The following is a 25,463-nucleotide window of genomic DNA, read 5'->3' as shown; positions in this document are numbered from 1 at the left end:
ACTTGAGCTGGTGCCTGTTGCCAAATGATGTAAAGAAAACCTTTGTCTGTTTGGAGTAGAAATGTCATAGCACATTGAGACACTCTCTAAATGGTGTTTAAAGCAGGTATTTAAATATAACCAAGCCAGGTAGCACTTTATTTTCCCTCTTTTTTTTGTGAAGTGGGTGCAGGTCGGGCAGGGAAGCTCCAGGACTATGAAACAGGTTAACTGAAGGGGCTCCAGGAAAGCTGGAGAGGGACTTTGGACAAGGGCTTGTAGGGCCAGGCCAAGGGGAATGGCTTTAACCTGCCAGAGGGGAGACTGAGATGAACTCTTAGGCAGAAGCTCTTCCCTGTGAGGGTGCTGAGGCGCTGGCCCAGGGTGCCCAGAGAAGCTGTGGCTGCCCCATCCCTGGCAGTGTTCAAGGCCAGGTTGGACACAGGGGCTTGGAGCAAGCTGCTCCAGTGGAAGGTGTCCCTGCCTGTGGCAGGGGTTGGAGCTGGAGGAGCTTTAAGGTCTCTTCCAACCCAAATTCTTGTGTGATGCATTCAGTTTATGTAGATCTCGATTGTGAAATGAGGGTTTTGACACAGTTCAAGATTCAAGATTCAGATTCAGCCTGCCCACCCAGCTGCATCACAGCTACACAAGAGCTGCAGCATCACAAATGACTGCAGGAGAAAGACCTCTCTGTTGTCTCAGTGACTGTCAGCTTTGCCTGCACGTGCTGCAGTGACACCTGATTGCAGCATGAGTGACTCCCTAATGCTGAGCAGTCAGTGAATGTACAGCCACAAGCTGCAGCCAGCACCAGGGTGGATAAGGGTGTTTTTAACAACATATGGACCAGCTTGTAGGTCCATATGAGTTCCAGTGAATTCCTTGTCAAAGGAAAGGTGAAGTTAATGGAGTGACAGGGACCACAGGAGTGATGGGCAGATGGTAAACAAGCCTCTTCACAGCAATGCTTTTCAATCTTGTGACACTACAGCAGGGACTGCCACTTGTGTGACAGATACAGACAGTGTGACATTGAGCAGATGCACAGAGGTGTATTTTAAAGCTACCTTGGTTTAGGAGCCAGAGCTGTCTTGTTGTATGGGTTCTCAGACCTATTGCATCCGTTCATTGATGGAATTAATGGAAAATTCCAAATGACTTGTTTGAAACTGGAACTATCAAATTATTTCTGTTTTCATCTTGAATCATGAATGTTTGAGGTTAAAACTGATGCTCAGGAGTGATGCAGGAGCCAACCTCCAGATAAAAATACGTCTAACAGGGTCTTCACATCTGTGAAGTCCAATAACTGCTGTTTTGCTTGTAGGAAGTTAAATTTCACAGTGTGCATCTGATGGACACAAAGTAAAACTCCTCCTGAAACTGTTTTTAAATCACTTGCTTCAAACTTGCATTGAAATTGTTCCTTGAATCTCTCTTGTCTTTCTTCTTTCAGTGGGGAAGACTTCCTTGATCACCAGGTTCATGTATGACAGCTTCGACAACACCTACCAGGTAAATTGATCTATGTTATTGCCTTCTCTAAGGCCCCTCTGTTGCCGTGTCTTCCACTGAAGGAAGAATCCATTTGGTTGAAATGGGTAAGAGTTGGTACACTGACCAAATTCTTCACTGTAAAAGTCTTTAAACTTCATATTTTAACCTGTTAGAACAGCATCTTGCTGTTGGATGCTGCTCATCTGCTGTGGTCTGAAAGCACAGGCTCTTAGTTATAGCCAAGTAATAGCAGTTGTTAAGTCTTTCAGGGTGTTTCCTTTCAGCATTTGCCACCAGACCGTCACAGATCTAATGTCTCTGTGGGAAAAATGTAGCAGGTACCCAGCTCCTTTGAAAACAGAAGCAACCTGAGCTGCAAGAGGTTCTGCAGTGGGTGAACAAGGACTTGCGGAGCAGAAAGCAGTGGATTGTGAGCCTGGGTGTGCTTTAGGAGAGTATTTTATGCTGGCTGATGGAACAGTGCTTGCGCACATCCCCAGCTTGTGACTGCTTATTTGTTATTTATTATGGAAACCAGATTGGCTTGGCAAGCTTGGGGCTGAAGCTGTGGTTGTCTTTTATTCCAGTTGGCCCTGTAGCCCCCTCACTGCTTTGTGCTTGGTGACAAGTCATAGAATCATAGAATCCCAGAGTAGTTTGGGTTAAAGGGAGCCTAAAGCTCATCGAGTTCCAACCCCTGCCACAGGCAGGGACACCTTCCACTGGAGCAGCTTGCTCCAAGCCCCTGTGTCCAACCTGGCCTTGAACACTGCCAGGGATGGGGCAGCCACAGCTTCTCTGGGCACCCTGGGCCAGCGCCTCAGCACCCTCACAGGGAAGAGCTTCTGCCTAAGAGCTCATCTCAGTCTCCCCTCTGGCAGGTTAAAGCCATTGCCCTTTGGCCTGTCCCTACAGGCCCTTGTCCACAGCCCCTCTCCAAGTTTCTTGCTTCCAACAGTTCCACATCCCTCTTGTGTTGTTGCCCAGAGCTGGACACAGGACTGCAGAGGGAGGCCTCACGATTCCATGGAGAGAGATCACTCCTGGTAAATGACACACCACCAAGGGCACAGCTTTATTCCAGGTGTTTGGTTTCCTTGGCTCAGTACAGAGAGTCCTTGTTTGATTCACAAATGCCACTTTCATAAGAAGAGCTTATTGATAAGCTACAGGGGTAAGAGCCAAATTCCTCTTATGTAGCAGCAGCAAAAGAAAACTAATGCACAGCAAAGGTTTTAATAAACTGCAGCTTGTGATTTATACACCCTGAACCCAGATAACCTGGTGCAAATATGAGGTTGGGGCAGCTGTCTGAAAACAGACCTTTCAAATTCATCAGAAGTGTCCAGAAAGAGCAAATCACCTACACCTACAGCTACAGCTGACACCTCCATGGTTTGATGGACATTGGCAGTCAAGAACTTGGCTTTGAGAGGTCTCCAAATGATGCCTAACATGGAGAAATCTGTGTTCTGTTTGACACTAACAGCTGCTCTGGTTTGGAGCTTTTGGACTCATCCTTTCTATCAGCTACAGCGAAACAGGACCTATCAGCTCAGTAATGACTTCAGTCAAATAGAGGTCTTTGGGTGAGTGACACTATAAGCAGTACATTAGCACCCAAACTAGGCTTGCATCACTGATAGTTGAATTGGAGCTATCTGATAAGCCCTTAAGACTTCTTCCTACTTCACACATTTATTTTGGGATCATTATGTATATTATGTCAGACCAGCTTCCCATGGAGATAACTGAATTATCATCAAGTACAGAGGGTCAGACCTCTTCAAGAAAGACCTAGGATGTAAATCCATAGAGAAAAGGAGCAGACCTGAAATTAAAATACTGATGGGGGAAAAAAACCCAGATGAAATAAAAGAGCTGCTTCTCTGTCCATGTAATTACAGTGGGGAGGATTTGAAAGGATGTTTGCTCCCTTGGAAGCAATGATGTGTTCTTCAGCCCTCCTACACCACAGCAGCTTTGCTTCTCCTGTGGTTGAGTGAAAACTGCATCTCATAGTACCCAACTCACCTAGCAGAGCAGTGAGGAGGTACTGAAGAGACAGTAACTCATAAAGGGGTGAAGAGATTTAAACGAGATACCTGCACCGCAAGTAACAGAGCAGTCACAGTGTTTCTCTTACCTTTTCCCATTCCCTCCTCCTCCCGCCTCCCTAAAAAACCCTTCACATTCATCAGGGAACAGATTTTTCTCAGCTTGGTGGATTCAGAACGTTACCAACTGTAACCAAGTCATGAAACATGTTCTGCTCGCAGCAGACACACTTGATGAAACCCAAGTACTTTTATAGCTTGGCACCTTTTCCAGCTCAACCTGAATTCTGGGAGCGGGCAGTGATTGATCTCCTAGGGTGTAGGAAAGTTACCTTGGGCCAGCTTGAACTGAGGTCAAGGGAGGGGATTCTCCCCCTCTTCTGCTCTCTGGGGAGAGCCCCCACTGCAGCCCTGATCCAGCTCTGGGGCAGCAGCACAAGAGGGACGTGGAGCTGTTGGAGCGAGTCCAGAGGAGGCCATGGAGCTGCTGCGAGGGCTGGAGCAGCTCTGCTCTGGAGCCAGGCTGAGAGAGCTGGGCTGGGTCAGCCTGGAGAAGAGAAGGCTCCTGAAGGGGAGACCTTAGAGCAGCTCCAGTGCCTAAAGGGGCTGCGGGAAACCCAGAGAGGGGCTTTGGACAAGGGCCCTTCAACCCAAGCCAGTCTGTGATTCTGTGAAAACAGGGTAGCAACAACTCCTTAGCACCTTTGTGAGGACGGGTGGATTAAGAAGTCTTCTCATACATGGCCCTATCCATAGGGTTGTCTTCTGAAGCTTTTTTTCCTTCTTGTCCTCTTTCAACTTGTGATTGGGACTTAGTGCCTCGCATCAGTTTCCGAGTGTGCTGAGTTCCTACTTGTTCCATATGGTGCACAACATTCCACAAGCAGGTTAAACCTGCCTCCACCTCAGTGATGGTAATTAGCTTAGCCTAATGTCCATGTGTTTTCCCCAGCAGTGAGTAGACTTTTCCACTACTCATACTTTGCACAGCTCTTTACAACTGATGTGTTAAGATCCCCCAAGCTTTTTTGCTCCTTCTGTCAGCATTGTTACAAAATGCCTCTGCAAGTTGGTTCACAGTGAATGGCTGGGATATATCAAGTGCTTGAATCCACTCCTTGACAGTGCATTTCCTCTGTACTGTGGGCAGAACGATAAATGTGAACAAACATATTTGGCTCTAAGTTATTCCATGTACATCTTAAAGCTTGTGAGGGTTTAGGTGAGGAGCCATTTCACAGCTTGAATGTAACCAACCTGCTCTATGTTCTTCTCAGTGAAGCTAGCACAAACATTTTCTATTCCCAGACCTCAAATAAGGTTTGTGCTTGGCCTTTCTGTTGCATTTCCCATGCTGTGAGCATCCCAAGCGCAGGAATCTCACTGACTTGCCACCTTTCTGCATGGCATTTACATGTCCTCCAGGCATACAGAGACTTCAGAGCTGCTGCTGCCGTGCAGCTGTGTGGGAGGTATGGCACAAAGTACAGGCTGAGGCAGGTTTGGGGCTCTGCAGCTGATGTTCCAGCTCCTGCAGAGAGCAGAGGAAGTCTGAGCTCCAGCAGTTTGTCAGCTAGAATGAGATCCTGACATGTGTCTGTGGTGTGGGATCCTGGGGGGTTTGTAGGCTTTCTTCTGTGAACTGAAATCAGGGAGGCACAAGGGAGGATAGAAGCGTTTCTGAGGCAATCTTCCGAGGAGACTCCACTGCCAAAACAATGTAAAACAAAAGCAGAAGGGAAGCATGTTGCTGGATTGGTCTTTGGAGGGTTCTCGTATCTGCCTTGTGGTTTCAGTGTCATAGAGACATGGAATGGTTTGGGTTGGAAGGGACCTTAAAAGCTCCTCCAGCTCCAACCCCTGCCACGGGCAGGGACCCCTTCCACTGGAGCAGCTTGCTCCAAGCCCCTGTGTCCAACCTGGCCTTGAACACTGCCAGGGATGGGGCAGCCACAGCTTCTCTGGGCACCCTGTGCCAGCGCCTCAGCACCCTCCCAGGGAAGAGCTTCTGCCTAAGAGCTCATCTCAGTCTCCCCTCGGGCAGGTTCAAGCCATTCCCCTTGGCCTGTCACCCCTTAATGTTAAAATAGATGAATATATTGTGCAGTCAGGAAGAATATGGTGTGCTTTGATACCCTGGTTCAGCTGAGGGATGTTGCCTTAGGTCATCTACATAAAAATCCTTGCTGATACCCATCTGTATGGATTCAACTGTCCATGTGCAGAAGCTGAAGTTAATATTAACACCTTTCTGTGCTTTGACATGTTGTTCTGGTTATGGATACTAAGGAAACTGCTTATTGAATCTTACTTACAGGTAGAGTTTTATCTTGAAAGGAAGAAAACCAGTGTATGTTTCTTGCAGAGGTGCTGCATTCTGAGGTGGCAGGAATGTTTCTGCCCTGGGAATCATCACCACTGTTCTGACATTTAATTTAAGAGCTTTTTCCTTTTCTTACAGGCAACAATTGGCATTGACTTCTTATCGAAAACCATGTATCTGGAGGATCGAACAGTGAGTAAGAGTTTTGTGCCCTTCTCTATGTACAGTAGGAATGAGGATCAGCATCTGTTGTAATTGTGCAGCCCACAGTTGTGAGATCACTTGGAAGCACAGACTGCGTAGCATCTACCAGCTGCTTCCAGACTGACAAGGGCTGTGGAGACAGCTCCCTGCTCTGTTTGGGGCCATGGGAAATCACCTCTTGGTTCATGAGTGCCATTGACAGGTGGCAGAAGGTGCTGTAGCGTCATCTTCTTTGGAAAAAGAGATACAGATGGTTTGAGGGGTGCATAATGATGGGAATATGGAGAAGGGGACCATGCTTATCCCCTTCAGGTTCTGATGTCAAAGGACAGAAGGATAAAATACAAGTGTTTCTAGTTAATAGCTCAGTATTAATGTTACTGGTTTAAAAAGAAGGTTGCCTTTAATAATGATCCACAAACACTGCTTGTTTCTCAGCTTGGTGCAGTTCTAGCTCCCCAGTGAAATGACTCCTGTGTGGAAGCAAGCCTGTGGTTTCAGTGAGCTCAGATTCTTAATGAAGGCACTCAGAGTTGTGCTATTTGCAGAAGCAGATTGTGCAGAGCTGCAAAAGCTCCTGGGCTTGTAGAAACCCCCAATCAATGTGATTGCATTGAAAGTGCTTGAGCAACGAGATGTTCTTTCCTTGCCCATCTTGCCATATGTGTTGCTTTCCTGCCTTTTCTTTCAGAACCTTGATGGTAAGAGACAGCCTCATTCAGGTGCATGTTACTTTGCAGTGTGGCTAAGGCTTAAATAGAGGGTGATAACATTTTATCCTCCTTGATAGAAAAGCACATTAGAAGCTTTTCCAGTGCTTTGACAGCAGTGAAAGGCTCTTCCATTAGAAGTGGATGATGGATGTGGTCTGATTTTTTCCACCATCAACCATCCTCCAAGTTGCTGGAGGTTCCCTGGGTGAGGATAACAGCAGAGCAGGAAAACCTTGAGTAGGCAGAACTACAGGTGAATGTGAAGTTCTCCTGTTGGTGCTCTCAGTTTCAAAGCTGAGCAAGTTTATTCCTCCTCTCTGGAAGTCTTTTTTTCATAGCAGAAACCCAAGATAGCTGCACATCCACCCCTTTGGCTCCTGCTGGGGAGCGCTCCTCGGGAAGCTCCCAGTCATCTCCTGCATGATTTTCATTTTTATTTAGCGCTTTTTTTTTTTGTTTCTTTTTTTTTTTTTTCCTTTTCAAAAGTAAAATTTCTTTCTTCTTTCATTTTTTGTGGCAGTTTGGCTTTTTTTCATTTTCTCCCACCCACAGATCAGGTTGCAGCTGTGGGATACTGCGGGTCAGGAACGTTTCCGTAGCCTCATTCCCAGTTACATCCGTGACTCTGCTGCTGCTGTAGTAGTTTACGATATCACAAGTAGGTATTTGGGCACTGGCTTTGACCTTTGTTCTTATTTTTCTTGCTTGTTTGACTGATTTTGTTAGGTACGGTTGCAATTATGGGACACAGCAGGTCAAGAGCGGTTCAGGAGCTTGATTCCTAGCTACATTCGTGACTCCACTGTTGCAGTTGTTGTTTATGATATCACAAGTGAGTGGGGGGAATTCTGCATTTCTAATCCTCTGCCCCTTTTCATCCTTTAGCTTAGCTTTGCATGTCCTGTCACAGCCATCTGCTTGTCCTTCATTCTGGCATGACAAACCAAGGTGTTTTCTTTCACTCCAGTCCAATTTTAAGCTGGCCACCTGATTGCTGCTGTTGTAATGTATAAACTGTCTTCCAAACATCAGTTTGTAACCTTTTCCTATCACATTCTTGAATCCTGACTGGTCTTGTTGCACTTTCCCCTCTTTCATCTGCTTTTTTGATCATAATATCACTATGACTTTTGGTCTCAGTCACCTGAATCATGTTCATAGATAACTGGATTCTGAAATGAGAGACTTTGCACTGATAGCTATAGCTTGCTTCACTCCATTTACCCTCTCCCCCCCACAAAACAATCTGGGCATGGGCTGGGGGGGGGGAATGCATTAACATCACATTTCCATTTTGAATCAGTCGCTTTCCCATTCTGCAGTATGGAAAACTTCACCACTAAGCCCTTATCTTTTAACAATTGCTCTTTCATTTCTTACTAAGGTATGTACATTTTTGTGAACTAAAATATTAGTGCTTTTTTCAAGCCTTCTCTTTCTATCCCTCCCCTCAGTCCAGAGCCACCCTAACTTACCAGCCTTCTGCATTCACAAACACTGATTTAGGAGAATTAAACCTTCAGCCGCTTCCATTCTAAACCAGAATCGACCACGAACAATGGCCTGATTCTATCTAAATGCAAAATGCTTGTCCTTTGATTTATAGATACTGGAGGATTACAGCAGGAATGGGGGTTTTACCTATTAAAGCTTTAATTGTTAACAGTAGTACTTTGATTTGAGCTCAAAGCACAGGTTAGCTGTGAACTTGGATATATTTGTACTGACCTGGCAAATTGGATATTGCCAGGTAGTAAAAAGAAGAATTCAGACACTGGGAAGTGATCACGTCTTGGCTGTCGAGCACACAATATATTACTATGCAGTAGAAGCCATTAAACCAATCAATACTGCTCAGGAATTGCTGCAGAGCCTCCCCTCTTTAAGTACGGAGAACTACTTTGGCAGTTCATCTGTATTTCGTATCACTCCCTGGCAGATGCTGAGCTCCACACGGCTTCTATACAACTGGTTTTTCCTTATGGGATGCAACATTTCCAACAATAAACTGTCTCACTGGATCATTTTAGCTTCCTGAAATTGTTACGTTGCATCTTTTAAGGAGAAATAGAATCCCAGAGTGGTTTGGGTTGAAGGGAGCTTAAAGCTCCTCCAGTTCCAGCCCCTGCCACGGGCAGGGACCCCTTCCACTGGAGCAGCTTGCTCCAAGCCCCTGTGTCCAACCTGACCTTGAACACTGCCAGGGATGGGGCAGCCACAGCTTCTCTGGGCACCCTGGGCCAGCGCCTCAGCACCCTCACAGGGAAGAGCTTCTGCCTAAGAGCTCATCTCAGTCTCCCCTCTGGCAGGTTAAAGCCATTCCCCTTGGCCTGTCCCTACAAGCCCATGTAAATCATGAAGAAAGAGTGTCTGTGCATAGGTTAAATTCATATTTCTGGTTCTGTACAAGTGATTTGGGAACTATTTTGAGCGTTCAGTGGTACAGGAGCTGTTAGTGTGTTGTATAACCCTGATACTCCCTAGAGAACATCCTGAACCGTGCAAGGTAAAAGTGATTATCTGTAGAAAACCCGTAGCTGGTATTAGATACTCTTGCGAAGCCATGAACCTGTAGGAACCCCTTGCTGTAGCTGCACAAGTCATTAGCAGTGTAGAATGCACTATCACATCAATCCCCTTTCTCTCTATAAACTATTTCATGTTGAACTGAAAAAGAGGGGAACTGGTGTAAACCCCAGTGATGCTCATCTCAGTTTAGATAGTGGCAAACCCAAGCTCTAGCTCGGCTCAACTCCCTGGCTTTGAATTCACCTGTAGTGAGGTGAATTTGAAGCCCATTTGAAATGAACACCAAAGCTTTTGTACCATTCAGTGTAGGAGACTTAGGGTTTCACTTGCTGATTCTTCATCACCCTGTTACGCCAATTCCAGAGACTATGAAGCTTTCATTTGGGCTTTAGAGATGTATTTACCAGTGATCTATGAGGAATTCCTGCAGTGACAAATCCTCTCCATGTTCTCTGTTAGATGTAAACTCGTTCCAGCAAACAACAAAATGGATTGATGATGTGAGAACGGAAAGGGGCAGCGATGTCATCATCATGCTGGTGGGAAATAAAACAGATCTAGCAGATAAGAGGTATGGAGGAATCCCTCGTCTTCCAACTGCTGTTGTGAACCTGCTGCTCTTTGCTCCTAGACAGCTATTGTAGAAAGAGCATTGGTATTTGTATTAGTCCCCAAATGCTGAAGCTTGTTTTGACTGTGCTGGAGATGGCTGTGATGAGAGATACTCTTAATTGTGAATCTTTCATTTGATTAAGCACAAGTTGCCAGTGAATGAGCTGAGCGACTGTCACCAGCTTGTTCAGGTGGCAGAATGGAATGTCAGCTACAACCTGTGTCAGCGCATGAATAAACTAAAATCATTATGGAATTATGGAATGCTCCATCCCTGGCCGTGGTCAAGGCCAGGTTGGACAGAGCCTTGGGTGCAATGGTTTAGTGTGCAGTGTCCCTGTCCATGGCAGGGGGTTGGAACTGGATAATCTTAAGGTCCTTTCCAACCCAAACCATTCTATGATTCTATTCTATGATTACAGCTATTCCTACTTAATACATTTGCTCAGTTATCAATGATAAGTGCAACTGGTCCTCCCTTTTGAAACCTTTCAGGGGTTTTCATAAGTTGGAAAACCTAAATGTTTTATTAGAATTTGGGCATCTTCAGCTTTTGCTGCTGTTGCTGGTGCTTTTGGGTTTATAATATTCATAGAATCATAGAATAATTTGGAGTTGGAAGGGACCTTAAAGCTCCTCCAGCTCCAACCCCTGCCACGGGCATGGACACCTTCCACTAGAGCAGCTTGCTCCAAGCCCCTGTGTCCAACCTGGCCTTGAACACTGCCAGGGATGGGGCAGCCACAGCTTTTCTGCTCACCCTGTGCCAGTGTCCAGCTGACCTTGAATTTGAAAACACGAAATGCTGTCAGAACTGCACTGATGCTGTCACCTTTTTGAGTTGAAGACAAGAATCTGAATTTTCAAGGTGTTTATCTGTGGTTTTTATTCCTAATTCTGTGTTATCTTCCCCAGACAAGTGTCCATTGAGGAAGGAGAAAGAAAAGCCAAAGAGCTGAATGTAATGTTCATCGAAACTAGTGCAAAAGCAGGATACAATGTAAAACAGGTGAGTAACCACGGCAGGCACAAGACTACTTCTGTTAATGCACCATTGTGGAAACAGAACTTCTCCAGATATTGGGAAGCCTTTGCAGAGGGTCTCATGGGTACATTTGTAGTCCACATACCACAGGCAACATCTCAGAGGTGAATTGTTGGCTGGGGTTCAGAAGAGGATCCCTGACCTTGCAGCAAAGGGCTTGGAATCTCTTTCCCCTTAGAAGAGAGGAGCTGTAGAAGAGAGATCCTTCCTGGATTTCTCATAATTCAGATTTGGTGTTTAGATTGAAGGGATTAAGGCATGAGCGAAAAAGTTGGGGAAATAGAGGTCCTAGCATTGTTTCTGGTGCCAGTTCAGTGAGTGAACATGGGCACACCAGTCAAGGAGGAATTTGATGGCTTAAATGTACAGTGGTGCTTCCACTGTACAGTGAGACAGTGTAAACTGGGGTTTGCACTCTGAAAGGCCCTGAAAGTGTGAGTCAGTGTTTTTGGAGAGCCAAAGCTATTTACTTCTGGTAGATGATGAGTTGCTTTTTAATGGGGAAAGCAGGGAGAGGTCTTTCGAGCTGATGCAACTGCAAGAAAATTAGGTTTCATGTTGTGGGATGAGCTGAGACCTTTCGCATTGTGACCTGATAGATGGGGTTTAGCACTTGTGTTAATGAAGATAAATCACTTGGCAAACAGTGAACGGATGAAAGTAGTAAACACTGAGGAACTGAGCTGGTGTTGACAGGGAAGAGATGTTGTGTTCACAAATAGGCTTCCCAGAATCCCAGAGTCACTGGTTTGAGTTGGAAGGGACCAGAGCAGAGCTGCTCCAGCCCTCGCAGCAGCTCCGTGGCCTCCTCTGGCCTCGCTCCGACAGCTCCACGTCCCTCTTGTGCTGCTGCCCCAGAGCTGGATCAGGGCTGCAGGGGGGGTCTCCCCAGAGCACAGCAGAGGGGCAGGATCCCCTCCCTGAGCTGCTGCTCACGCTCTGGGGGTGCACCCAGCACACGGGGGGGTTCTGGGCTCAAGCGCACACTGAAGCCGGGTCATGGGGAGCTTCTTCTCACCCAGCACCCCAAGTCTTTCTCTTCAGGCTGCTCCATCAAGTCTCCCCCAGCCTCGGTTTGTGCTGGGATTGGCCCAAGCCAGGGGCAGGACCTTGCACTTGTCCTGGTTGAGCTTCATGAAGTCCACATGGTTCCCTGTCTCCAGCCTGTCCAGGTCCCTTTGGATCCCATCCCTTCCCTCCAGCGTGTCACTGCACCACACAGCTCGGTGGCATCAGCAGATGTGCTGAGGGTGCTCAATCCCACTGTCCATGTCACCAGCAAAGATGTTGAACAGTGCTGGTCCCTACACTGACCCTTGAGGAACACAACTCATCACTGGTCTTCACTTGGACATTGAGCTGTTGACCACAACTCTCTGAGAGCAGTCGTCCAGCCAATTCCTTATCCACACCATGGTCCATCCATCAAATCCATGTCTCTCCCAATTTAGAGCCAAGCATTCCTAACAAGAGGCAAGAGAGCTAGAGGCAAGATTATAGCAGATCATGAATTGAGAGTGAGTGGTGTCCATCCTTCCTGACTCAGTGCATAGTGGGATACTGCTGCTTCCTTGATGGAGCAATTTCTCACATAGAGTCATGGCCCTTAAAGTATTTGCTCTTATGGTAGGAGGAAATTCAGCAGTGCAAGAGGTAGAAGACATTTGTTCCTGGGCATCCCCCCACAGCAAACACATGCACACACATGTGTATGTACATAATCAATCCCATGTGGTTTTTGCCTGTGTAGTTACACAAACAGTTCGTGTGCAGAATTGTATCAGTTGCTAAAACAGGCTTATAAATGACTTTCCATGTTGTAGCCAGGACTAAAAGGTCTGTTATTAAAATGTCTCTTGACTTTGTATATTAGGAGCAACATTATTGCCTACATAATGGAATAATGAGACGTGTTAACTCAGTGCTGTGTTTCGGTGCATTAGTGAGCGTGAAAATGTTTGGTCCCAGGGTCCCCAATTATCCTGCCACAACACAGAGGCTGGTTTGTAATTAAGGCTTGGATCCCATGCTGGAATTCTTAATGTTTACTGAGACTGCAGGGAGTGAACTTGAGAGCAGTGGCCTGGCTGAGGGGAATGATTTGCAGATCCCAGCCTGGTTTGGGTTGGAAGGGAGCTTAAAGCTCCTCCAGTTCCAACCCCTGCCACGGGCAGGGACCCCTTCCACTGGAGCAGCTTGCTCCAAGCCCCTGTGTCCAACCTGGCCTTGAACACTGCCAGGGATGGGGCAGCCACAGCTTCTCTGGGCACCCTGTGCCAGCGCCTCAGCACCCTCACAGGGAACAGCTTCTGCCTAAGAGCTCATCTCAGTCTCCCCTCGGGCAGGTTCAAGCCATTCCCCTTGGCCTGTCCCTACAGGCCCTTGTCCCAAGCCCTTCTCCAGCTTTCCTGCAGCCCCTTTAGGCACTGGAGCTGCTCTCAGGTCTCCCCTTCAGGAGCCTTCTCTTCTCCAGGCTGACCCAGCCTGGCTCCAGAGCAGAGGGGAAGAGAGGACAGATCTTATATTCCTGTGCCTGTGGCCCATTGTGGCAGAAGATACTGTCATTTACTAAAACACGTGCTTTGTGAAGCCACCGCAGCCTCCATCAAGAGGGATGGGAGCTCCATTTAATCCATGATGAAGGAACAAACTTTGCCTTTCTGTGTTTTATGCTGAAGCCATTGGGGGATTTTCCTAATGAGATTGTGAAAGCATAAAGCCATTTCTGTAGCTGCAGCCTCACTTGCTCACTCTCTAGAGACAACTCTTGGCTGGATAATGGAGGTCTAGACAAATCATGCCTCTGGTTTTAATTGCCAGGTTACATGCTGCAAGACTTGCTGCTGTGAGAAAATAGGGTAGGTAATGCAGCTCCAAGTGAAACAGGGTGGTGGTGGTAAGCTGGATGCCGATTCCTGCTATTAAATAGAAGATTTGATGTTGTGTGACATAAATCTTGTTCTTTGTTAACATTAAGAAATAGTATCTAAAACCTGCATCATATTTCAAGGGGGTACTTGGTATAATGTGAAATCTTGTCACAATGGGACAAGAGGACAGGTTTTAAGTGACCTCATTCTCTGTGCACAATATTGAACCACAAAGACACGGGGGGTGGTTGAATAAGAGCTAAAAATGGATTTTTCTGCTCAGTTTTGATCCCGTGTTGCGGGCAGGGATTGGGATTTGCAGGAACTTCAAAGCTCTCCTGTGCTGCAGAACATTTGGAACTCTCCCTTTCAATTAGTTTCGTAAGTAACTGTTGAAACAGTTTCCAAAGGAGAAGACTTTTAATACCATTATTTCCTAGTTCTGTTTCCTTGCAGCTTCTCTATTTGGTATGAGTTTATGTTACTAACTTGTTCCCATTTCATTAGGGAAGAATTCCTGACAACTCCATCACTCTGCTGTGGTGAGACCCCACTAACAGCACTGGGTGCAGTTCTGGGGTCCTCAACATCAGAAGGACATGGAGCTGTTGGAGCAAGTCCAGAAGAGGCCACAAGGATGAGCAGGGGTTGGAGCAGCTCCTGTATGGAGCCAGGCTGAGAACATTGGGGCTGTTGAGCCTGGAGAAGAGAAGCTGCGTGGAGACCTCAGAGCAGCTTCCAGTGTCTGAAGGGGGCTACAAGGATGCTGGAGAGGGGCTCTTCCTCAGGGACTGTAACGGTAGGACAAGGGGTGATGGGTTCAAACTGAAACAGGGCAAGTTCAGGTTGGAGATAAGGCAGAAGCTCTTCCCTGTGAGGGTGCTGAGGCGCTGGCCCAGGGTGCCCAGAGAAGCTGTGGGTGCCCCATCCCTGGCAGCGTTCAAGGCCAGGTTGGACACAGGGGCTTGGAGCAAGCTGCTCCAGTGGAAGGGGTCCCTGCCCGTGGCAGGGGTTGGAACTGGAGGAGCTTTAAGCTCCCTTCAACCCAAACCACTCTGTGATTCTATACATAACCTTCCCATAACCTATATAAAAGGTCTCTTTAACAAGCTGAAGGCAAATTTGACCTTCCCCATACTGATAACTTCTATCCACGATCTATTCTGATGCTGCAGGGCAATTACTGTCTGAGTTAATTTTCACACAGGAGTTTGAATTCCAAATGAAAACTCCTGTGTTTAATTAATCAAATTATTATAATCAAGTTTAAAATGATCAGATTATTTTAGATCCCAATTCCAGCTTTTGACTACATCTAATGAAGCACCCTGATGTAAAAATTAACATTACCTTCTGCCAGATAGGGAATACTAATGTCAAGGTGAGTCTTGGACTAGTTGTCAAGTCATTGACTTGTCCATCAGGGGATAGGTTCGGATTTAGCACTGACTTTAGCAGCTTTGATACTGAGTCCAAAACTGCTGACATAACACTGTTGTTCAGCACAAAATCCTTCTGCTGAATCTAAATCCCATGCTCTGGGTTAATGGTAGGGAATGACACAAGCTAACACAGGAAGACACTTAGGATGAAGCTGAGCCCTCCATCCTCCATTGTTGGCTTCTTTGCATTTCCACCCCTTTCTCATTGAGGTTTTGGTTTCTGTGCAGTGTCTGCTGTAGACTTTGATGTTACTAGTGCCAGAGTGAGCTCTGCTTTAACTGATGCCCCACATCTGGCCCTCCAGAGCTTCCTTGCTTTCTTTCCGTGTTATTTTTCAGCTCAGAGATGTGAATTCCAGCCTCGCTTGTGTGCAGGCAAGATCTGGAGATGCCACTGGGAGCACACTTGCCTTCACAGCCCTAGGGCTGGCTGCCAGGCAGGGTTAGCAGGAGCAGAGGCAGCCCAGGGATGCCATGGGGCTCCTGACCTCAATCCAGTTGTGATGAGACATTGAGGAATGAAGTCATCTCACAATCTTCGTGTAATCATGGAATGGTTTGGGATGAAGGGACCTTAAAGCTCATCCAATTCCAACCCTTGTCATGGGCAGGGACACCTTCCACTAGAGCAACTTGCTCCAAGCCCTGTCCAGCCTGGCCTTGAGCACTGCCAGGGAGGGATCAATTCTTCCCTGTGAGGGTGCTGAGGCACAGGGTGCCCAGAGAAGCTCTGGCTGCCACATCCCTGGCAGTGTCAAGGCCAGGTTGGACTCCAGCCCCAATGTTCTCAGCCTGGCTCCATACGGGAGCTGCTCCAGCCCCTGCTCATCCTCGTGGCCTCCTCTGGACTTGCTCCAACAGCTCCATGTCCTTACATTGAGGACCCCAGAACTGCACCCAGTGCTGCAAGGGGGGGTCTCACCAGAGCAGAGGGGCAGTTTAGAGGCTGCTGAAACCTGGACATGGCAGACTCTCATTTTAAGACTTCTCTGGCATTTCTTTACCCCAACAACTGAGCTGAGGAGCTGCTGGGACGAGCCTCATCTCTTGGAATTGCCCACTGTCAGAGCAGGTTGTAGCAAACAGCTGCTGGGTACGGGTGGATCTCTTACTGAGTCCCTGTTCTTCCTTGCTTTGGGGAGGGGATGTTGAAGGAAAAATGAGTGGATGATATTCCAGAATACAAATGCTGCTGAAAGTGTTATTCTGGGGTTAAATTGATGCAGTAGAGGGGAAGAATACTGGCTTTTGAGTCCTGCATGTTTCAGCAGATTGATTGCCAGGGGAGCCCTAGGACTGAGGAGGGAAGCAGATAACTTGCTTCGTTTAATGCAGAGAATCCTAGACTCTCATTCATTTCATTTGTCAGCCCTGAATAAGCTTTGCAAGCCTTTAAGATTCATGCTCTCCCTCAGCAGTCTGTATTTCAGGGAATCTCATTGTTAGGCTCTGCATTGCATGCCCAGAATGTGTCAGCCTTCATTTTGCTGTCCCGGGGAGAGGAGGGAGAGCCCTGAAGACCTCCTTAGAGCACTACCTGGCACACTCCACACTGGCTCTCAAAGAGCCACAGGCTGAATATGGGATTTGGCAGCCAGACTTTCTCATGGCAGTAGCTAAAGGCCCGTGGCCTCTGGAGTAACCCTGTTCTCACAGAGCTGGCTGCATCCTCCTGCTTGGCTCTTTCTCCTCTTGTGCTTTGATTCTTGTCTATCTGATGGGCAGGAATTACTCTGTGAATTGCACTGCTCCCCTCGGAGAATGGGAATTAGGGGAAGGGTTTTGTTTGCTTTTGCATTAGGGAGCGGGTTTCTTGCCTGGCTTTTCCACGTGGACAGTGATCCTCCTGTCCTTTCCATATTGCTGCAGGAGTGGTACAGTGAGGACTGGGTTATGCCTCCAGTTGTCTGTGACACTGATCTGGTGGGGATTTAGTAGCTGGAGGAGGAGGAAAGGCACAGGCAGCAAATGAGGGAAATCTAATGGTGAGGGATGAGGGTTTGTCTTGTTTTTCAGGGTTTAATCAGGAAGGAGATTCAGGATTCAGTGCTGAAAGAGACTTTGTGTGGCTCTCATTCACTTACACGGCTGCATTTCGTCCCTGCCTGTGGCAGGGGGTTGGAACTGGATGATCTTTAAGGTCACTTCCAAACCCAAACCAGTCTGGGATTCTGGGATTTAACAGCTGCCTTGGGAAAAAAGTCCTGAATGCTCACCAATACATGTGTTTTTTATGCATACACACGCACTGATACTCAGACATGGAATCCTGGAATGGTTTGTGTTGGAAGGGACCTTAAAGCTCCTCCAGCTCCAACTGGATCCTGAATCTGCTTCCTGATTAAACAGGGCAGGGACCCCTTCCACTGGAGCAGCTTGCTCCAAGCCCCTGTGTCCAACCTGGCCTTGAACACTGCCAGGGATGGGGCAGCCACAGCTTCTCTGGGCACCCTGTGCCAGCGCCTCAGCACCCTCACAGGGAAGAGCTTCTGCCTAAGAGCTCATCTCAGTCTCCCCTCGGGCAGGTTCAAGCCATTCCCCTTGGCCTGTCCCTACAGGCCCTTGTCCCAAGCCCCTCTCCAGGTTTCCTGCAGCCCCTTTAGGCACTGGAGCTGCTCTCAGGTCTCCCCTTCAGGAGCCTTCTCTTCTCCAGGCTGACCCAGCCCAGCTCTCTCAGCCTGGCTCCAGAGCAGAGCTGCTCCAGTCCTTGCAGCAGCTCCGTGGCCTCCTCTGGCCTCGCTCCAACAGCTCCACGTCCCTCCTGTGCTGCTGCCCCAGAGCTGGATCAGGGCTGCAGGGGGGGTCTCCCCAGAGCACAGCAGAAAGGGAGAAGACACCTTTTTAAGACACCTATATATATGTATATGCATTATATTATATATATGTATATGTATATATCTGCAACCTCCTGCCACGTTTGTGGTGAGCTAAGCCTGCTGGCTGGGGTGCTGCAGGCACTGTGCAGCACTGAGTCCCTGTGTTGAAGGCTCCTTTCTAAGCATCATGAAGTTTCCCTAATTGGATTTGTGCACATATGTTGTGGCTGATAAGCAGAAGGTTAATAAGGAAGAAAGTTGATTTTCTTAGTTGCCAAATTCCTTTTTTTAGTCAAATCATTTAGAGGAGAAATGCTGCTAAAAGCATTGAGGAGAAACACTGCTAAAGGCAGGGTTTTATGCCTGGGCTTACTGTAAAGGAAGGATTATGGTATTTTCAACACTTAGCCTTTCTGTCAGCAGCTTGGTTTAACTGCAGTAATTCCAGTGGGTTTCCAGGAGCTGAGGTTTTTAAGGCTCCCCACCCCTTCCCTCTATAAACTGCATCCCTCACTTTCTGCTGTTATACAAGGGTGAAATACGTGGTTAAACTGTCCACAGTTTAAACCCATTTGGGGTTTTTTAATGCTTATTCCATGTAGGATCTCCAAATGCGTGATGCTAGCAAAAAGCTGTATGAATTGATGCTTTTCCATCTTTCTATCAGGGCAAAGATGTCAATCAGCCTAATTTAGGCAAGATCTGGTAGGATTATGCCAAACTGTTGCACATCCAGCTTTAAAAGTGATTGGGAGGGATTTTTTTCTCCCCCAAACCTTCTGGGTCAAGAACTGGGTCAAAATGATTCTTTAAAAGTGTAGTGTATGAGCAGAATGAGCCATGTACTGGAAGAATAGGGAAGCAAATTTACTCCATCCTCTGACTTATTTCTGTATCAGCAGGAAAATGTGTGTTGGAGGGATGAGAGCTTGAACAGATCTTCCCCTCCAGAGCTAATAGGGATTGATGTAGTGATGAAGTGATGCACCAGAGAGGAGCAGGGTTTACCATAGCACCTGTGTATGTGCTGACAACGTATCAGGCCTTCTGAAAGCCTAACTGTTGATGGTATTTGGATATTCTCCAGTGCAGCCTGGTGCTCTGATCCCTTTTTCGTGTGTTTTTTGCCTCCCAGAAGTCACAAAGTTGGTTTTCTTTCATAAAATTGAAATTGAGATCTTGAAACCAACCTGGGAGAGCTCACTGGGTGCTGAACACTGGGAGAGCAAAAGTAATTCTAGGGACAAAGCTCAGTAAACAAGGAGAGTCAGAACCTTCTGTTCCCAGACATGATCGAGTCAGGATTTATATTGAAGACTGTTAAAGGCAAAGAAAACATCGAGACTGCAAAGAGCTTGTGGATTCAAATCACAGAATCCCAGCGTGGTTTGGGTTGGAAGGGACCTTAAAGCTCATCCAGTTCCAGTCCCCTGCCTAAGAACATCTGCCTAAGAGCTCATCTCCATCTCCCCTCTGGCAGGTTAAAGCCATTCCCCTTGGCCTGTCCCTACAGGCCCTTGTCCAAAGCCCCTCTCCAGGTTTCTTGTACCCCCTTTAGGCACTGGAGGAAGATGCTGAATGCATGGAAACATCTAGTGTCCTGGATTACATGCAGACAGGAAATACATGGTAGTGACAATGTCTGTGATGGTGTAAAAATCTGAATGCAGTGTATGTCAGATGTTCATGTCTGGGTATGGATCAAACTCTACTAGGGTTGTTCTTCAAAGGTAAGGAACAATTAGGCGGTCAGTGAAAATCCTGGTGAATACTAAAGGCACAATGCATCCTTCCATCTGTCTCATCCATTCTGTCCTTTTTTGCTGAGACACATGAAAAGGAGAGTGTTGGTGTTGAAATCTGTGTGGTTCTTACCAAGTGAGCATGGCAGGGTGTCAGAGAAGTCACCCAGCTGAAGGACATTCCTTAACTGGGCTGTTCTGTGCATGAGGAGGCAGACCCTTGTGGGCTCAGGAGAGCCAGGTGAATTCTCACGCATTAACAGTGGGCACATCTGTAGGCTCTCACCCTAGAGAGCTGGGGGAAAGCCACATGATGGGAACCAGGAGTCTGAGCCTTGGGGCCAAGGTAGGAAATGCAAGAGAGGGAATTGGTTCTGTTCAGTCTCACTTCTTGGTGGAATAAAACTGTGAAGAGATGTTGGAGCTGAGGTCTTGCTGGGAAATGGGAGACAGTGTTTGAGTGAGAGGTGAAACAACTGCTTTGGGATTGCAGGCTCCTGTTCTGAGCAGGATCGTGATGATGGAGCAGGTACCAAAAGTCAAGGACACTCAGAAAAGGACTGGGAACTTCCTGAAAGGAAGATCCTTTCCTTGGTTCACAGGGAGCCTGAGCCATAGATATGTGAAGCCTGGAAGAAGATGCTTGGGGGATGTCATTACACACATCCCCTTTTCTGACACTCTTCTGTATGTGCCACCTGGGTCAATGCTGGTGTTAATACAACTCCTGGATGCCGTGTTTGACTTAGTGTGTCCATGCTCATGTGTAACTAATACCTTATGGAGGTGTGAAGGTCAAGTTTCCACCTGATACTGGGGAGGTTTTGGGGTCTGTGCACATATGTGAGGTGGAAATGCTGCATTCCAAACAGAGGATATTAGCAGAGAAGGTGGTAGAAGGTTTGCTGCTTGTATCCAGGCACATTTGGTCTCTTCTTCACTCACAACAAAAACATGGTTTGCCATTTCCTGAGAATAAAGGTTGTATTTGGTGTCAGGCTTTTGCTGTCAATAGTCCCGGAGGATGTATTGAATCATTGTTTGAACTGTATCAACCGGGTGCACTCTTTCAAGTGGGATTGTTTTGATCTGTTCCCTGTTTCCTTGCAGCTTTTCCGACGTGTGGCAGCTGCCTTGCCTGGAATGGAAAGCACACAAGACAAAAGTAGAGAAGACAGTATCCTTTATGTGTCTGAGCTGAGCCTCAGTGGTGGCAAAGTGCTGCCAGGCATTACCCTGGACGATGAAAATGCAGGCTCTGAATAACAAGGATGAAGAAAGGAGTAATATCTCTCCTACAGCTCTTGGTCAGCTTCTGGACATCCCAAAATGAGGCGTGAGAGGGAGAATAGGGGCAAGTAACCTTCCAGCTTGAAGTACTGAGGAGGAAAGCTTGGTGTGATAGAAGGCTGGGACTAGGAGTGGTAAGGATGGAGGGCTCTACTGTGAAGTAGGGATGCTCTGGGCTATCAGTTGAGGCCATAAAGATAAGGACAACTGAATGAAAGCTGAAGGAGAACAACAGGAAGGTGCAGAAAGATGCAGTCAAACACATCCAGAAGGATTCTTTGTGTGGTGTTGGAGCCGGTTGGATGCAGGAAGGGAGGGGGAGACTGGAGTGGGAGAAAACAGTGGCAAAGATGCTTGGAAAAACCCCTCTGTGGCTCTTGCAGGTCTGATTTGCAGAATGCTGCAATGAGCCAGGTTGGAAGGGACCTCTGTAGTTCCCTTCTCCAGCCCTCCTAGACCTGTTCTAGAGGAAGGTGTCGCTGCCTGTGGCAGGGATTGGAACTGGATGAGCTTTAAGAGCCCTTCAACCCAAACCAGTCTGGGATTCTATGATTCTATGCTAGAGTTGGGTGAGCTTTTTTTGAGACATTGAACTTCTTCAGGCTGTCAGTTTATTTGCAGCAGGGATCACATAGCTGCCAGCTGGGAAAGGGAGGAGAAATGATGCTTTGGAGAAAGGCTGTAGCAGGAGCTGTAGGAGGAGGACGAGCCTGGTGCTAGGACTACATCTCCTGTAGAGCATCTGACCACACAGAGGAAGGGAGCATTTGGGAAGCTGTGGATTGCAACTAAAGCACAAGCTTTGTGCATTATGGACTTGACTGAGCCAAAACATTTCCTTGTGCAGGTCACCAAAAGGTTAATGAACAACAATTTTTATTAATGAGGATGGGGTCAGAATGCACCAGCACTGGGCCATGCAGTTTCCATATCAGGGCGTTTGATCACCAGTCTCTAAATGGGACTGCAACAAGGGCACTTTGCGTTTGACTCCCTGCAGACTGCAGATAGCAGGAGTTCAATAGGATTGTCTCTCAGGCAGCTGTGCAGGATTAATGGGGGGGATTTTCCATAGGCTTCTCTGCACAACACTGAGGGTTCAAGGATCTTGGAACTGCTCGTGCACAGTGATGAAGCTGGTGAGGCTCGTTTTGAGCATCTCTTGACTTAAACAATAGAGTTAGGTTTAGATTAGGCAAATGGACCAAATATTCAAGATGAATTATTGGTCTTTTGTTTCCCTTTTTGTGTTTATTCCCTCCTAACTTCCCTGAAAGCACCTTCAACCCTAAAGACATAATTTGGAAGTATCAGCTGCATGACACTTCTGCCTCTGTGTTAACTGATAAGATTTTATGATATGATTTTATGCTAAAATCATGAGTCAGGTTTGGGGATTAGAGTTCCAAGCTCCTCCTGTGAAAGGCTATGGAAGTGTTGGAACTGTAGGGCATCCACTGGGAATTCGAGTGCCAAAGGCAGTAACTTATCAGCAGCCTGCATTAAAGCTGAGTGTGGACATGGAGTGAGAGGGATGTGCTTGCCAGTTGGATGTGAAGTAGAGAGGAACAGGAATTTGTCCTTCCCTGGGTTCCTCTGGGCTCCTGCTGTCTCCAGGGCTTCATTGTTCTTCAGGGAGCAGGTAGATCCCTTCATGGGTGCCTTCCAGCTGTGGGTGCTGCTGGCTGTGCTGGCAGGCTGAATGGAGCATTGATGTGAAACTGGGGGCTCCCAAGCTGTTACTGGTTCCCTCTGAAAATAGTGATTAGATACGTATATGGAACAAAGGGAGATCACTGATGATCACTGGGAAGAGCAGACTCTGGTTAGAGACATAGAATCCCAGCCTGGTTTGTGTTGGAAGGGAGCTTAAAGCTCATCCAGCCCCAACCCCTGCCACAGGCAGGGACCCCTTCCACTGGAGCAGCTTGCTCCAAGCCCCTGTGTCCAACCTGGCCTTGAACACTGCCAGGGATGGGGCAGCCACAGCTTCTCTGGGCACCCTGGGCCAGCGCCTCAGCACCCTCACAGGGAAGAGCTTCTGCCTAAGAGCTCATCTCAGTCTCCCCTCGGGCAGGTTAAAGCCATTCCCCTTGGCCTGTCCCTACAGGCCCTTGTCCAAAGCCCCTCTCCAGATCTCCCCTCCACATTTGGGGTTTGACATTGTTTCTGCTTCTTACTTAAGAACATGTCAAGGCAAAAGGGGCTTGTGAGCCACCGGTACCTTTACTTCAGCTTGAAGCTGGTCTTTTTACGAGCCTCTTAAAGCCCTGTGCAGGTATATGAATATTTGCAAAGTGTTTTACAAAGAAGTGATGAATGCCCCATCCCTGGCAGTGTTCAAGGGCAGGTTGGACACAGGGGCTTGGAGCAAGCTGCTCCAGTGGAAGGAGTCCCTGCCCGTGGCAGGGGTTGGAGCTGGAGGAGCTTTAAGGTCCTTTCCAGCACAAACCATTCTGTGACTGGTTTCAGTGGGAAATACAAACTGAACATTCCCATTCACATCCTGCTCCACATGAGCTTGGTCAGGAAATCGTTGGGAATCTGTTTTCCTTAACTTACTTCCTCCAGTGATTGACATAAAACTGGAAAAGCCTCAAGAGCAGCCTGTCAGTGAAGGAGGCTGTTCCTGCTAATACCATGTGGCTTCTTCCTTGCTCCAGAACATCACTGCTTTCCCTCCCTTTACTCTTCATTGACTGCAGTGTGAATATTGGCTTGAACCTTCCCCTTTCAGTAATAACGTATTGCAGTTCATCGTCGCTGGCTGTCTCGTGGAGATGATCTATTAGCTTCACAAGCACACACACACACAGGAAAATGTCAGTGTCTTCATTATTTATAAGAAAAAACAAAAAAAGCCAAAATATTCCAGCATATTCTAGTTATAACTTTAAAAAAACCCACAAAAAATAGGTACAATTTCTTAATATTTGTTCCTTTTTTTAATATGTTATGATATTGCACTTTGAAATGATGGCAACTGAGGAAGTTTGGCATTGGACTTAGAGGAGATGTACGTGCAGAAGAATGTGTGGGAATCTCAGACCCGTTTGGTTTCTCTTTAATAACCTGGCAATGACTTAGAGAGCAGTCAGGAATGCAAGAGGAGGGTTAAATCCTTATCCTTATAATAATAATAATAAAAGAATTAAACCCAAGCTCTTAAATCTTTTAAGCAGAGATTGACTGGTTTTCAAACCCCCTCCCCAATTGGGAACCAACCTTAAAGGGGGGTTTCAACACCACCAAAGGATTTTTGAGCTCTCGCAGAGGCAACGTGAACACAGTTCCAAGAGAGCATCTGGAGAACACACACAAAGCGTCTTTGGGAACGGGCTCAATGGCTTCTGGAGGTCCTGGGGGGGAAGGAAAGGGTGGATGTGCATTAGCAAAACACTTGCAGGAAACAGGGAAATCGTATTTGGAGTGCAGGATGAGTTTAAAGAGCATTTTGGTTTTCCTTTTGGCGTAGGACACCGATGACTTAGTGCTGCCCGAGAGATGGGAACGGAGCGGTTCAGGCTGCAGGAGAAAGCGTTGGGAGTTCTTTATTCTTTTTCATTTTAGGGGAAATAGGAAGTGAATTCAGGACCGGCACTGCCGGGATGGGGTGAAACCTTTTCCGTTTAGCAGGAATGAGGAAGGAGCAGGCGGATCACCCAGCGGAGAGGCTGCGGTGCCAGACCCGTCCCCGGCCGGGACAGAGGGGAGGCAGAAGGGGGGATTACTGCACCCCTTTCCCATAGCATTATGATAGGTGGGCAGGGGAAGGGGCATTTCCTACAGCTATCTAGTTGAGAGCTCTTAGATGGAAGGGAAAGGAGTTGAATAGGATGGAAACCAACTTCTGATTATCCAGATTTATGCCTTTAATTTTTTAGCTCTTTTTTTACGTTCGGTCTTCCAAGTTTGCTTTAGTTTGGGTCGTTAGAGCTGTATAGTTTGGTTCAATACTTCTGAACATCATGTTCTATTTCCTTAGGCTTCCAAATAACCCTTTTTTTATCCCTTGGATATTTATTTCTTTGCTTCATTTCATACTCTTTTTCTGTCTCGTTTCGCCGAGGAATCTGTTTTAGAGCTTTGCTGATGTTTGCGAGATGTAGCTACCCCAGAAACACGGAGTCCAACACACACTAGAAGTGCACCCTTGTAATCTTTACTAGTCATTGTGAAGTTGCTGTGTAAGTTACTAAACCCACAATTGTAAATACATTTGTTTGCTGGGGCCAATCTGGCTGAGTTACAAGTGCAGGAAAGGAATTGTTGAGCCTGTGTTGCTATTGCTGCGTTGGAGGCCGACAGTTGCAAGTGAATATTCAGGCTCCTTCTTTGTTC

General features: G+C 47.1%; 1 protein-coding gene across 3 annotated transcripts in view; it reads left to right on the top strand.

Moving 5' to 3' along the window:
- The window catches only part of RAB6A (RAB6A, member RAS oncogene family), a gene marked incomplete at its 3' end in the record, with an annotated part of 52,611 nt that extends 28,710 nt beyond the window's left edge, over window positions 1-23,901 (top strand). The window contains exons 2-8 of one of the 3 annotated variants that reach the window (XM_080613731.1): window positions 1,439-1,497; window positions 5,998-6,051; window positions 7,503-7,608; window positions 9,765-9,876; window positions 10,833-10,926; window positions 20,943-21,009; window positions 23,694-23,901. In XM_080613731.1, coding sequence (XP_080469857.1) covers window positions 1,439-1,497; window positions 5,998-6,051; window positions 7,503-7,608; window positions 9,765-9,876; window positions 10,833-10,926; window positions 20,943-21,009; window positions 23,694-23,758 — 557 coding nt within the window. Of the gene's footprint in view, window positions 1-1,438; window positions 1,498-5,997; window positions 6,052-7,328; window positions 7,435-7,502; window positions 7,609-9,764; window positions 9,877-10,832; window positions 10,927-20,942; window positions 21,099-23,693 lie in introns of those variants that run through there. The other 2 variants (XM_080613730.1, XM_080613729.1) reach the window with 2 other exon arrangements.
- Window positions 23,902-25,463: the final 1,562 nt, after the last annotated feature.

This window comes from Psittacula echo (assembly GCF_963264785.1).
Source record: "Psittacula echo genome assembly, chromosome: 3".
Classification (NCBI taxonomy): Eukaryota; Metazoa; Chordata; class Aves; order Psittaciformes; family Psittacidae; genus Psittacula; species Psittacula echo.
Note: the sequence above shows the minus strand (reverse complement) of the source record. Positions and strands in the feature narration are given on the sequence as shown.